General features: G+C 48.4%; 1 protein-coding gene across 3 annotated transcripts in view; it reads left to right on the plus strand.

The window, feature by feature from the left end:
• The window catches only part of jakmip1 (janus kinase and microtubule interacting protein 1), a 17,721-nt gene continuing 5,521 nt past the window's right edge, over positions 1-12,200 (plus strand). For 2 of the 3 annotated variants that reach the window (XM_078101191.1, XM_078101193.1), the window contains exons 1-12: positions 1-450; positions 5,368-5,683; positions 5,794-6,126; positions 6,684-6,845; positions 7,503-7,715; positions 8,057-8,212; positions 8,428-8,574; positions 8,745-8,918; positions 9,188-9,247; positions 10,288-10,416; positions 10,871-10,999; positions 11,152-11,235. In XM_078101191.1, the coding sequence (XP_077957317.1) occupies positions 5,528-5,683; positions 5,794-6,126; positions 6,684-6,845; positions 7,503-7,715; positions 8,057-8,212; positions 8,428-8,574; positions 8,745-8,918; positions 9,188-9,247; positions 10,288-10,416; positions 10,871-10,999; positions 11,152-11,235 (1,743 nt within the window). In that variant the 5' untranslated portion in view covers positions 1-450; positions 5,368-5,527. The remainder of the gene's footprint in view (positions 451-5,367; positions 5,684-5,793; positions 6,127-6,683; positions 6,846-7,502; positions 7,716-8,056; positions 8,213-8,427; positions 8,575-8,744; positions 8,919-9,187; positions 9,248-10,287; positions 10,417-10,870; positions 11,000-11,151; positions 11,236-12,200) is intronic. The other variant, XM_078101192.1, reaches the window with a different exon arrangement.

Below are 12,200 nucleotides of genomic sequence, written 5' to 3' on the forward strand. Positions count from 1 at the left end.
ACGCAGTCAGGTGTCGCGCTTCTATCACGCTGCTCGGCGACGCCCGCCCGGCGTTTCTCTCTCTCTCTCTCTTTCTCTCCCTCTCCCTCTGTGTCTCTCTCTCTGTCTCTCTCTCTTTTTTCTTCTTCCGACTCGTGTGTTTGAACGGGTGACGTCACGCTTGCGCTCAAGTGTTTTGTGGGCGTGGGACGAAAGATGTCGTGAAGCCCGAAGCGGAATCCACTTTGTAGCTTAGAGGACAATATCACGGGTGGAAATACTTCCGTCGTTGTGTTCACCGCCGGGAACGTGTGTGTGGTGTCGGAGGGATAAAGTTGTAGCCGTTAGCCGTTAGCCGCGGCGTGTTTTTCAGAGGTGAGTTTAATTCATCCCTCCCAGCCTCCCTTCCTGGATGTAAAGCACGCCAACGTGAAGCAGCGACTACTTGTCACCACCTGACCTCCATTCCAGGTAAGTTCACTCGTTTACCCCCCCACCTTAATTTTAGAGATACCTCCGTGTGGGTCGAACCGGTATCCGTGTTTCGCACGGCGGCGCCCAAACGGTCAGCGAGCCGCTCGCGATGTGACACATTGGGGGCTTCCGGCGGCGGCGTCGCCCGCAATATGGAGCCTCGTATCGAACCCACGCGTATGGGCGTTTTGTCCGCACCCTGAGCCCGCGGGGGGCCCGCGCCGATCCACCCCACCGGCCGGCCTGACAGGAAGTATGAGACGCGATGACAACGGATGATATCCAACTGCTTTCACTGCCCCCCGCCGCCCCTCTCCTCTCACGGTGCAACACGGTGTAAATGCTCCATGACACCAATACGTTACCGAGGGACTGAGTGCATGGGCATCCGACCTTTGAGACAGGAGGATGCTGCAGCAGCAGCAGCCCCCCCCCTCCACACCCCTCACCCATGCATGTCCCCGTGGGGTGTGGTTGGCGAGCCGGACGGGCGGGATGTCAGTGGTGTAACAAGCGCCCCTTCCAGCAGCACTCTACCCGGTAATCTCCCATTTGACAGCTCATTAGAGAGCTGGCCACTTTGCACTAAACACCCCCCCCCCTGCCCCGCGTACTTTAGGAGGCTCCTAAATCAGCCCCAGTGGACAGCCGACGTGTGCTGCACCCTCACACCCGTGGGATCAGACTGAGGGGGGCACGCTGTCTGATCCACTCACCGTGCTGGTTGTGTGTGTTCTCCCTTGAAGTGAAGCGGCGGCTCTCGTGCAGACACTGGAGCGCATCTTAGATATAGGCTATACTGTGCATTCACGATGGTTAAATGTTGTCCCCCCGCCCCCCCACCTCTACTCCAGAGGCATGAGATCAATGAATGGGAGTGCTGTTTACCCCCATGCCCTAATCCACATTCCTCTCCCTAATTTAATTCATCCCATTTATCCTCCTTCATAATCTCACGTTCCATTCCTGCGCTTTACTCTGTGGTTAATCCCTGTGCAGCATCCCCACACATGTGCATATTTCACTTAATTCTTTTTCTTAAGGACAAGAAGGTATTATTTATGCAACGACTGGTCCAGATGAATAAATGTCTGCACCGTGTCCTCATGTTTGTGTAAACCGTGGATTAGTCTCCAGCTGTTACTGATTAATGTGCTTGCTGTGTAGTTAAAATGAGAAAGAGAGAGCGGGGCAAGTCTAATCTCATTACTGACTGCACCGTCATGTGTTACCGAGTGGGGAGAGGCTATTACTGCAACCACGCATGCACAAGCATGCACGTGGATGCACAGGCCGCGATAACGCACCTGCAACGGTGAATGTCCAAATGGAAACGGTTAAATGTACTAATAGATCCACACCAGGTGAAACGGCAGCATAGAGCCTGTGAAAGAGACGCCGTGCAAGAGAAAGACAATGAGAGGGAGTGAGACACGTTGTTGATATGTTTGGGTTGACTAGTCATTTGGGTCAGTAACTTGGGAGTCATTCTGCTGCCGTAGCAGTTTGTAGGTCATATGCTCCACTAGTGCTGCACTAGGCTGAGTTACTCAGCCTCTCGGTGGGATCTCTACAGTGTCGTTGGAGTACCACAGTGTGTGTGTGTGTGTGTGTGTGTGTGGATGGAGGAGTGACGTCTGGAGCGTGGCCAGACCCGTTTTGACAGTCTACCTCCTGCTGAAGTGACTCCCACGGGACTGTATGCGTGTTGTGTGGAGACACAAGCCTATGGGGCGTTGTAAAATGTGCGTCCCTCACTGTCGGTTTATAACCAGAAGCAATGCGTCTTTGTTTCACCTTCCATTTGCAGCTCTTTTAACTATTTATTGGGCCTGTATGTCTCTCTGAAGTCTAGTTAATGTTTGACACTTTGTGAGTGTGTGTGGTCGGCCTAGCATTGAGGAGGTCCAACTGTGCATGAGTGTGTGTAATAAACGTGCAACCATCGCAAAGACGTCCCGACCGCTTTCACCTCGTATAAAGTGTTTAATACTTAAATATCCTCTGACAAAGAACACAGTCAGCCTTACAGTGCGTTATAATCACTGTCTTTGCATCATAGTAATGAAATTACTCACGTAAATCTACATTTCATTGCCAGTGTTTCCCCTACAGGGGGCCGTGACAGAAACACTGATTTTCTGTGTTGTTTTCTGTGTTGAAAAAACTCATTTTTCAGTCAGGGACAATTGTCTCTCACATGTTTTTTGTTTTTGTGAAGACAAAGAATATGAATGTTAGTCATTACAGTGACATCCCCCAGCAATTAGTCATTTATTAAAATGCCACTTATTCCAACCCATTTGACTCGTTTAGAATATGTCTCCACTGACAATATATGAATATGACGCATCAGTTAAGTACAAAAAAGGCAGTGAGTGGACGTCCACTTGGCTTTACACAGGAAATAGCAGCACCAAATGAAATTCTGAATTAAAATCCAGTTAATTAATTCAGTAACTTTTCCTTCCTGCTTCTTTCACATCTGTGACCCTCTTGCGGCACAAGCCCGTCCCGTCACAGAGGGCTGCTGAAGGCCGTTATGAAAGGAAACGGGGATCGCGGTTTCTACATCAGGAGGTCGTCGCCGGGTACCATTGATAAAGCCGTGGTTATACAAGGCTTATAACCTCATTGTGAAACTAGCTGCAGAATTTCTTCATCACGTCTCTATCGTCTCAGCTGACCGCTCAATAAGTCCTAGTGAAAAATTCTCTTCTCCTCTTCCCTTTTGCAAAACGACATGTTTTTGATTGCATTGATGAGTCATAACCACTTTGTTGGGTAATGAACATTGGAGCGCTCCGGGTTTAAGGTGCATCACTTGTTGTGCCGCCTTCCGTTTGCTGTAGGGAACCAACATTAAAGGATCTTGCCTCCCGGGGGCCTCTTTTGTAAAGCGTCCCACTTCCCCCTATAAACTCTTCTGGCTTCCCAGCTTGGGAACACGTGTCCCCATGAGGACTTTCTGCAGACTGTGGCTGACGCCACGTGAATCCAAATGGAACATGGACTTTGAGCATTGGTATGGAGTTGAAGATGAACACAAACCGGGGAAACATCCCGCGTGGGCCCGCTTGGCCTCCGGCGATGGCACGGCCGTGCATGGACGCTGCTTAAAGCAGTGGCGGGGGGCGCCGAGCGCGCGACAAAACGATGATTTGTCGTTTTGTGTCACGTGTGAGCCAAGTCCATTGATCCCCCCGCATGCAAAGACTCGTCTGTTGGTAATGTGAATACGTGTAGAGAGCCTCTGTGCGTAGATGTGCGCTGTATCCGTCTCTAGTTGTTCCGTGAGAGACTGAGAGTGTGTGTGTGTGCTTGTGGCAGGGCTCTTTGTGTGTGAAGGATCTCTCTCTCTCTCTCTCTCTCTGTGTGTGGATGAGAGCGAGATCACTGATTGCCTCGGCTCAGTAACCATCACTATTCACTGTGCCAGCGATTAGGGGTGGAGGGACGTAGGAGGAGGGGATGTTGGTTCCCCTCTTTGGTAGAGGTCTGCATGTTATTTGTTTTCCCCTTTGCTCCTAATTGTTTGTCTCCTATTGGCTTAACCCTCCTCTGTCTGCCCCCCCCCCCCCCCCCTCTCCCCCTTACACTTTCCCATGGGTCTCTAATGTTTGACTGTGTGTCCTTCGTAAGAATCCATGTGGAAGAAAGCTTCCTCGCCCTCAAGCATCGCTGCATGTCTGTCTCTCAGTCAACCTCGGCTCAAAGATTGGACCAGATAACAAAATTATGTGTGTGTGTGTGTGTGTGTGTGTGTGTGCGGGTGTGTGTTCATTTCTCTCAAACGTGCAGCCCCTCGGCGGCGCCTCTTGTGTGCGTCTCTGTTTGTTCCAAGTCCGCCGTGACACTCCTCCTCCCCGTCGTCATCCTTTGCCACGAGAGGAGTTTTTGGTTGCCTTGGTAACTACTGCTGCCGTCTGTGTCTGATGCATGATTGCTCAGTAACGTGTGTGTTGTAAATGATGGCGGCGCATGTGGCACTAATGTTCCAGCTCTCTTATTGCTGCATTACTTATTTAATAGTCAGCTGGAAGAAGTGGAAGGTTACTGGGTTACAGTTAATTCCAGGGAGAGATCAAAGGAGGCTACTTTAAACGCGGGGATTGTGTGTCACTCCAATTCATACAGGGCCGAAATAGTAGAATTCAGCCTTCAGTGGGAAAAAAAGGTGGGAAGTGAAAACTATGAATCAATTTATATCCTAATGCCTTGTTGTTTTCCAGCTTTGCCAATCCTATCGATGACTTGATTGGTGGCAACTATTTCAATAATCAAATGGTTCTCTTCTTGATCTTTCATTGGAGAAGATTTGCTGCCATTGCTGGTGTTTTGTATAACTGCGCTTTTAACTACAAAAAATCTGCCACTCACTTAGTAAATCTATATATTATTATTTCATTATTTGAAATGGGAAGATGGAGACAAACAAACAAAGTGGAGGAATCAAATTGCATCAATGGAGGAAACTTTTCCTGGTCCAAATATTTCGCTGTTTTGTCGTTTATTTAAAAGCTGTGAAGACAAAAATAAAAATAAATAGAAAATAAGTCTAGATAGAATTTGCATGACTTCTCTTGAGCTCAGTTCACACTGGATCTCTAGAAATCAAATCTCTCGCGTCAATAGTTTAATGCATTAGTCAACTTGTTTGGGCTGAGAGGCCCGAGACCGTCGCACACGTTTCCACGCACGACGAGGCCCCGGACGGAACAAGGTGGTAAGAGAGGAGGGTGACGGAGGAGAGTGTAAATGTTAGTCCCCAAAATAGTCTGTTTTCCCCGGGCTGCGGTGCGTCATGTGGCTCGGGTCCAGTGCATTGAGTAGTTTGGTGTAACCCAGCTCTTAACCACTGACTCACACTTTTTCGCTTTCTCTTGTGTTTTTCCGTCGCTCTTCCTCAAAAAGCAACACGTCCAGCAATGATGTAGAGTGGACAACGATGTGATGACGACGATGAAGATGGCGAAGCAGGGCCTCGCGTGGAGGTGGAGCAGCGATTGACCCGCTACTCGCTTTCGCCACACCTCGCGCTCTATGTCCGCCCTCATTGCGCGGCCGTAGTGCAATGTCCTCAACCACGCCCTCGGCGCCCCCAACCCTGAAGAAGGGGAGGAAGCCGGATAAATCTGAGGGGATGACCGAGTCGGCGCCGGCCACCAGCGAGGAGCTGAGGAGCAAAATCCTGGACACCCAGATAGAGCTGCAGCAAGAGCGGGGCAAGGTGAGGAGGAGGTGCACGCCGTCACGGGGCAATGTACAAGCACCCCGGGGCCCTGTGAGTAGTATGATGATGACGACAGGTTGACTGAAGTCCAATGCCCCTCTTCCCAGGTGTGTAAGCTCCGTGAGCGGCTCCAGGAGCAGCGGCAGGCTCGGGAGCTGGAGCAGCACAAGCACGCCGTGGCGCTCACCGACCTGCGCGCCAAACTCCACGAGGAAAAGCTGCGCGAGGTAGCGGCCGCCCGCGAGTCCCTGGCCAGGCAGCACGAGGTGGAGCTGGCGCGGGCCATCAAGATCAAGGATGCAGAGGCGCAGAGGCTGCAGGGGCTGGTGAACGCTCTGAGGGACGGAGCCGCCGACAAGCTGAAAAACGCTCTCCTCGGGGAGGCTCGGGAGGAGGCCAGGAGGGCTTTCGACGGGGAGAGGATAAAGCTGCAGCAGGAGGTGGGTCGCACCACATATAGGGGACACTAGTAAGGTTTTTGTTATGGGAAACAAAATACACTCATTATTATTATTATTAGGTTTCAGTCTGTCCTAAGTAGACTTTTAATTCAGGAACTAAAGGTTTGTTTAGTTTTTACTTTTAACTTTTAGCTTTTATTCCCCATATACTGGCTCTGTAGCCATCTGTCAAGCCGTGTCTGGTATGCAATGCTTCCAATATATTAGAGCTCTGTCAACTTTCGGCTGTTTATAATCCAACAAAATTAGAGAATAACTTTTGCAGATGGGTATTTTCTGAGGGCTTTGTGTGTCAGAGTGTGTGTGTGTTGATGTGGGACTTGCTGCTGGAAAACAGGAAACAGGGTGGAAAAGCCTGTTGCCAAGCTATTGTTTCGATGTCGACAAACAGGACATCTATCATTACAATCGTCTAATGGGATCGGACACTTGTTTATGTGTGAGGGTGTCACTCTCTTCTTTTGGGGGGGAAGGAGATCCTGCATATCAATATTATTGCCTTACGTGTTCTGCCTTTTCTTTTTTTTCTTTTTTAGATCCAGGAGCACAAGACCGCCAGGAAGCTGGCTGACGAGGCTCATGCAAATGCTCTGCAGGCCGATAAAGCCAAAGCGGCTGATCTCCGGACCGCCTACCAGCAGCACCAGGATGAGATGCACCGCGTCAAACGGGATTGTGAGAGAGACATCCGCCGACTGGTGAGGCGGCGTGCTGCCGGGACGACACACCATACGGCCTTATCTCCAAGGGATGAGGCCACCAGCTAATGCATTCCAATATGTCCGTCAGACATGATTGACAGTATAGTTGCTGGTCTCGTCCTGCTTCTGAACTCAATCGCACTGACCTCACTAGATGAAAGTTGGAGGTTAATTATCGCTGCTTCTGCAGTTACTCATTAACCACCGTAGAGCTCCGTTTAGTGTTACTGTTTATGAAAGGAATGTTTGACAAAGGCAACTCGATTCAGCGTCGTAAAATATTCAAACACGGCTCATTGAGGGAGAACCGGCGGTGCAGAAAAATTACAGCATTGAGGAACAAAATACCGAGGGAAGTCAGAAGAAGTCACAGAAAGAGGAAAGCTTCATAAATGAATTACACTAAAACTCCTGCCTCCCTCTTAATCTGTTCACGGCCCAAGGCGCATGCATCTGAGTCTGAAAGTTAATAGTGGATACATGAACACAACAACGTACTTTCTATAAAACATTCACAATTTGTTGTATTTCGCATTTGATCTGAAAACTACATTTCCAGTAGTATTAATGGTACGTAACCGGACTTTAAATGGAAAAGCCCTTCGTCTGACTCACTCAGTCTTCCCACCCACCACCTCTCCACCGCTCCGATAGATGGACGAGCTGAAGGCGAAGGACCGGGTGATGTGCGGCCTGGAGAAGGAGCTGGGGCTGCAGGCCGGCTACGCCCAGAAGCTGCAGCTGCAGAAGGACGCTCTGGATGAGCAGCTGGGTCATGTCCGAGAGGCCGAGCGGCACAACCACGGCAGCCCCAAGAGAGAGCTGGTGCCGGGGCTGGGCGACAACTCGGACCCGCTCAGCAACCAGGTGTGCACAACACCGAATTACAGGAATTTATTAAACTCACTTTTTTTTTCCTTCTAGTGATTAAGATCGTATTTAAATGACGGATTTTTCCCGCGTTTGACATTTAATTGGGCTCTAAAACATTGAAAAAATGTTTTTGTTTCTTGAAGTCTTTATGGCAGAACCCACCTCATCATTTTGTTCATAATGCATTGTGGAGACTTCGATTGCATATTTCCATCAATCCTCATATAGACAGTATTGTAACACCTGCACAGCATCTCATCTTTCATCCCATCACCTCCTCTCTCCCAACCACCTCAAACACCTGCCCGCCTGCCTGCATGTACCCCCTTTTTTAGTTTTTATCTTCCTCCTCCTCCCCTGTCCCCTTTGCTCCACAGGAGGTGGAGGAGCGTGACACGAGGAGGTTCCAGCTGAAGATTGCGGAGCTCCACTCGGTCATCAGAAAATTGGAGGATAGAAATGCGCTGCTGGCCGACGAGAGGAATGAACTCGTGAGAAACACTAACGCACACGGAGGAGCACCAATGCAGTGATGACGGGGATGCAAATAAACACACACATTGTTACACTAAGTGCAGAGAAACGCACACATTAATAAACCTATGGGATGTGGGCCTTCCTCCTGCCTCTCCCGCTCAAACTGGAAATCTCGCTGAAAGACTTGTGGTTACATTGTGTCCCCTCCCTGTTTCCTCCCTCGGTCCAGTTGAAGCGTGTTCGGGAGGCCGAGAGCCAGATGAAGCCCATGTTTGAGAAGAACAAGCGGCTGTCCAAGAAGAACGACGACCTGCTGCAAACGCTGCAACGCATGGAGGAGAAACTGAAGAACCTGAGCCGAGACAACATCCAGATGGTCAGTGGCGTCCGCTTTATGTTCCGCCACCACCACTCTCTGTTGCTTCCTTCTTCTCTCGGCCGCCCCCAAAAGGCCGCAGGCCCTCTACTCACTGGCTGAGGAGAAGCGTGAAATCGTTTCCAAACAATCCCAACGTGACCCCTCTCTTTCCGTCGCTCTCCTCTTAGAAGGAGAAAGCCGCCTCCTCTCGGCCTCCCCCCCCTCAGCAACAACCCGTCCAGTCCCAGCTGAAGCGGCCGAGCTCGCTGACGGACTTGAGCCACGCCCACGAGGAACAGGAAGTGGCGTTCCTGAAGCTGCAGGTTTCGGAGCAACGCGGCATCATCGATGAGCTCACGCAGGTCAGGACTCAAACCACAAAGAAGAAATCAATCCACATTTCGATTGGTTTAGTGTGTGTCAAGGGTTTCTGCTTTTAACGTATGGCCATGAAAATGTTCTGGTTCGTTTAATAATGGGATAAGACATAGATCACTGCCTCGTCTCAATCATCAGTACATTTTCTTTTTCTTCATGTTATTAGATTATATATCGTGATGCCGGTTCTGTACTAATTGAGCTCAGATGTCAGGCTGCTCTTCGTCTTGATCGACTGTGTGTTTTCCTTCAGGAACGTGACCGATGGGTGATCAGCAAAAAGAGCACGAGGAAACCGCCCAAACTGTGTAAAGTAAGTGGCCTGTGGTGCGTAACTAAGCAGCCAACTCCTCCGCGGTCTTAATAGTGTGTGTGTGTGTGTCTCTGAACCTGTTTTAATTGGGCTCAGGAGACAGTGATGACAGTTTCCCTCCCAGATGAGAGCATCACGCTGAGCCTTCATGAACCAGTCGCCACAGCGAGTGGGACATTCATGTTTGTTGTTCCTTTATTGTATTTTCTGCCTTTAGTGTTACGCTCATGTTTGTGTCCTTCTCATATGGGCTTCCTGGTCTTTGAATAAAGAGAGCAAAGGGATGAGAGAAACGAATTGGCTGTGTGAATGTTTGGGCTGAAACACCAGGGGACATTTTTGAGACCAGGATGTTGCCAGGGGGAGGAGCTTAAGCTCCCACCTCTCCTGCTGGAACCAGTTTGTCACCTTGGCGAGGTGGAAACCGCGTTGGGCAGATCGGCTTTTCTCTTGGCTCGCAACTGGAAGTTTGCCATTTTTTTAGGAATTTAAAGATAAATACATCAGCTCGGAGACAAGCGGAAAAGCTGGCATTTTGTTTTTATCAGAAGATTTGTTGTCCCTCCTTAATTGGTGCAGGAGCGGAACAGAAAGCAATTTCACTTTCTGCGCGTTACTAGAGTCCAGCGTAGCTGAGTATAAATCCAAGATAATATAGACGTATTTTGGGGAAGGTCTTTTTTTGTCGTGTAGCAACATGACCGAGTACATCCTACTCGTCCTCTACTTCTCGTCCTTCATTTGCCTCTGTACCCTGGTCTGCCTGTACTTCTCTGGTTGCCAGGAGATGACTTACAAACACGATGGTGAGGACTCGCTGGGCTTTGAAAATGTTAATAGAAAGACTGAAGTGACTGAAGAGGAATCGGAGACCTGATGGGTTCACATTTCCTTTGCCTTGTTCTTAAAAATGTCGGTTCATGAGGTTATACTGCACGGAATTAGGCTTATTTTAATAACCGTGAAAAAAATCTTTAAAAGCTGTATTGAATTCAAGCACAATGTATGTTTTTTATTTATTTTAGTATTCCTTTTTGCAGAGGCATGTTGTGGAGACGTATTTTGGATTTGATGAAGAGTCGATAGACTCTGAGACGTCCTCCCTGACCTCCTACAACACTGACCTCACTGACCGCACGCCTGCAACTCCAGAGGAGGATTTAGAAGAGGTAAGAAAATCCTCTTGTCTGCATTGACATAATCGATTTAAACTATGTTCTACAGTTTTAACAACTGAAAGCTGTATGGAGATACAACATTTAAGAGATGCTATTAGTCACATACAGTATAAATTCAAGGTATTTTATTTTTGGGAAATGTTGCGACTCCCAGGCAGTAAATAAACATGTATATGAAATATCTGCACCAGAATTAGCTAAATATAAACATTAGAAAAGATAGAGAAAATAGTGAACATGATTTAAAGGAAAGTAATTTGCTGTACTGCAGCTGTACACGGGGAAATGTTTCATTCTTCAATGCGCGATTGAGGTGTGGGGGGGGAGGGGGGGGTGTGTGTAACTGTCCTGCTTACAAGTTTGTTGCGTGAAAGGTTTGTGTTTTTGTTTGACCCCGTCTCTTTTTAATATATCATTAATTATTGCTTTTAAAAAAAAATCCAAGACCTTTTCCCGTGAAGAGTCGGAGCTCCGTTTCCGTCAGTTGACCAGGGAGTACCAGGCCCTCCAGCGGGCCTACGCGCTTCTCCAGGAGCAGACGGGGGGCTCTCTGGATGCTGAGAGGGAGGCCAGGGTCGGTTCTTCCACTTCTATCACAAACGCTTTTCATCCCTTTGTGAAGTCTAGTAAATTATTTATATCTATTTGTCACACGATGTAAACTCGTCAGCCGTCCTCTGTTGAGTAGCCGATTCCTTCCCTGACGGCCGATCTCTCCCACCACAGACACGCGAGCAGCTGCAGGCGGATCTCAGCAGCTGCCAGGCCAAGATGGCCGACCTGGAGAAGGCCCTGGCCGAACGGGGGCAGGTAACAAAGACTGGGGATGGTGACAGGAGCTCCCGGGTCCTGCTCTCACTGGCCCTCCTGCATGTCTGTCTGGCTGCTCTGCTCCTTGTCTGGCGCTACGCTGACCAGGTCTGCCGCAGAATCCGCTGATGTCACTTCCGCATGTCTATTCCGCCCCCCCCCCCCCCCCCCCCCCCGCGCACTCGGTCCCTCCTCGTTGGTGCTGATTCTCTTCGAAAACCACTTTGGTTTCTGTCCGCCTCAAAGAGACTGATAAACAAAGGTGCAACGATCGACCGGTTTCTGTTAGACGTGAACCGAAAGCTCAAAATTTGTCACGAATGCAGGTCCAAAACAGGCCGTCGATGAACAGCAAGCCAGCTGATGTAAACAGAGGCCGCATGGACTTATTAGGATGCTTCCCAGCTGCTTTAAAGTGCAAAAACAGTGTTCGGTAAAGGTAATTACTAATGCTGTCATGATTTATTCAAATTGGATCTTACGCAATGTCGTTGTTGGTGAGAAACAAGATATGTTTTTACACTAATATATAAATAATGTATAAGATGGAACTAAGACCAGTTGAACAACCTAACACAAGCTCTAAACAGTTTATAATAAATAATTAGCACTACTAATGCACAGATTCTTATTTTAATATAAAGTTTTCAGATATAAATAGAATAATTGATATCCTTATTTTTTGTAAATATCAACTAAAGAGGACAATACAGTAACAAGAAAACATTTCAATTCTACAGTTGAAATTATTCTTCAATGAAACATTAACCTCTCAATTATAGTTCTCCGAAATTCCAAAGAATTGTAGTTTAGGTTCATTGGGTATTCAGAATGTAGTCTGTGATCAGTTCTGAACAGGACAAGCAGTTAAAGACGATGGACGGACGTATAGAAGTCATCATAAAAGAAGAAGAGAAGATCCATTTTGTCAACCCATATCGATTAAAATAACTTAGTTATTACCT

This window comes from Gasterosteus aculeatus, chromosome 4, assembly GCF_964276395.1.
Source record: "Gasterosteus aculeatus chromosome 4, fGasAcu3.hap1.1, whole genome shotgun sequence".
Classification (NCBI taxonomy): Eukaryota; Metazoa; Chordata; class Actinopteri; order Perciformes; family Gasterosteidae; genus Gasterosteus; species Gasterosteus aculeatus.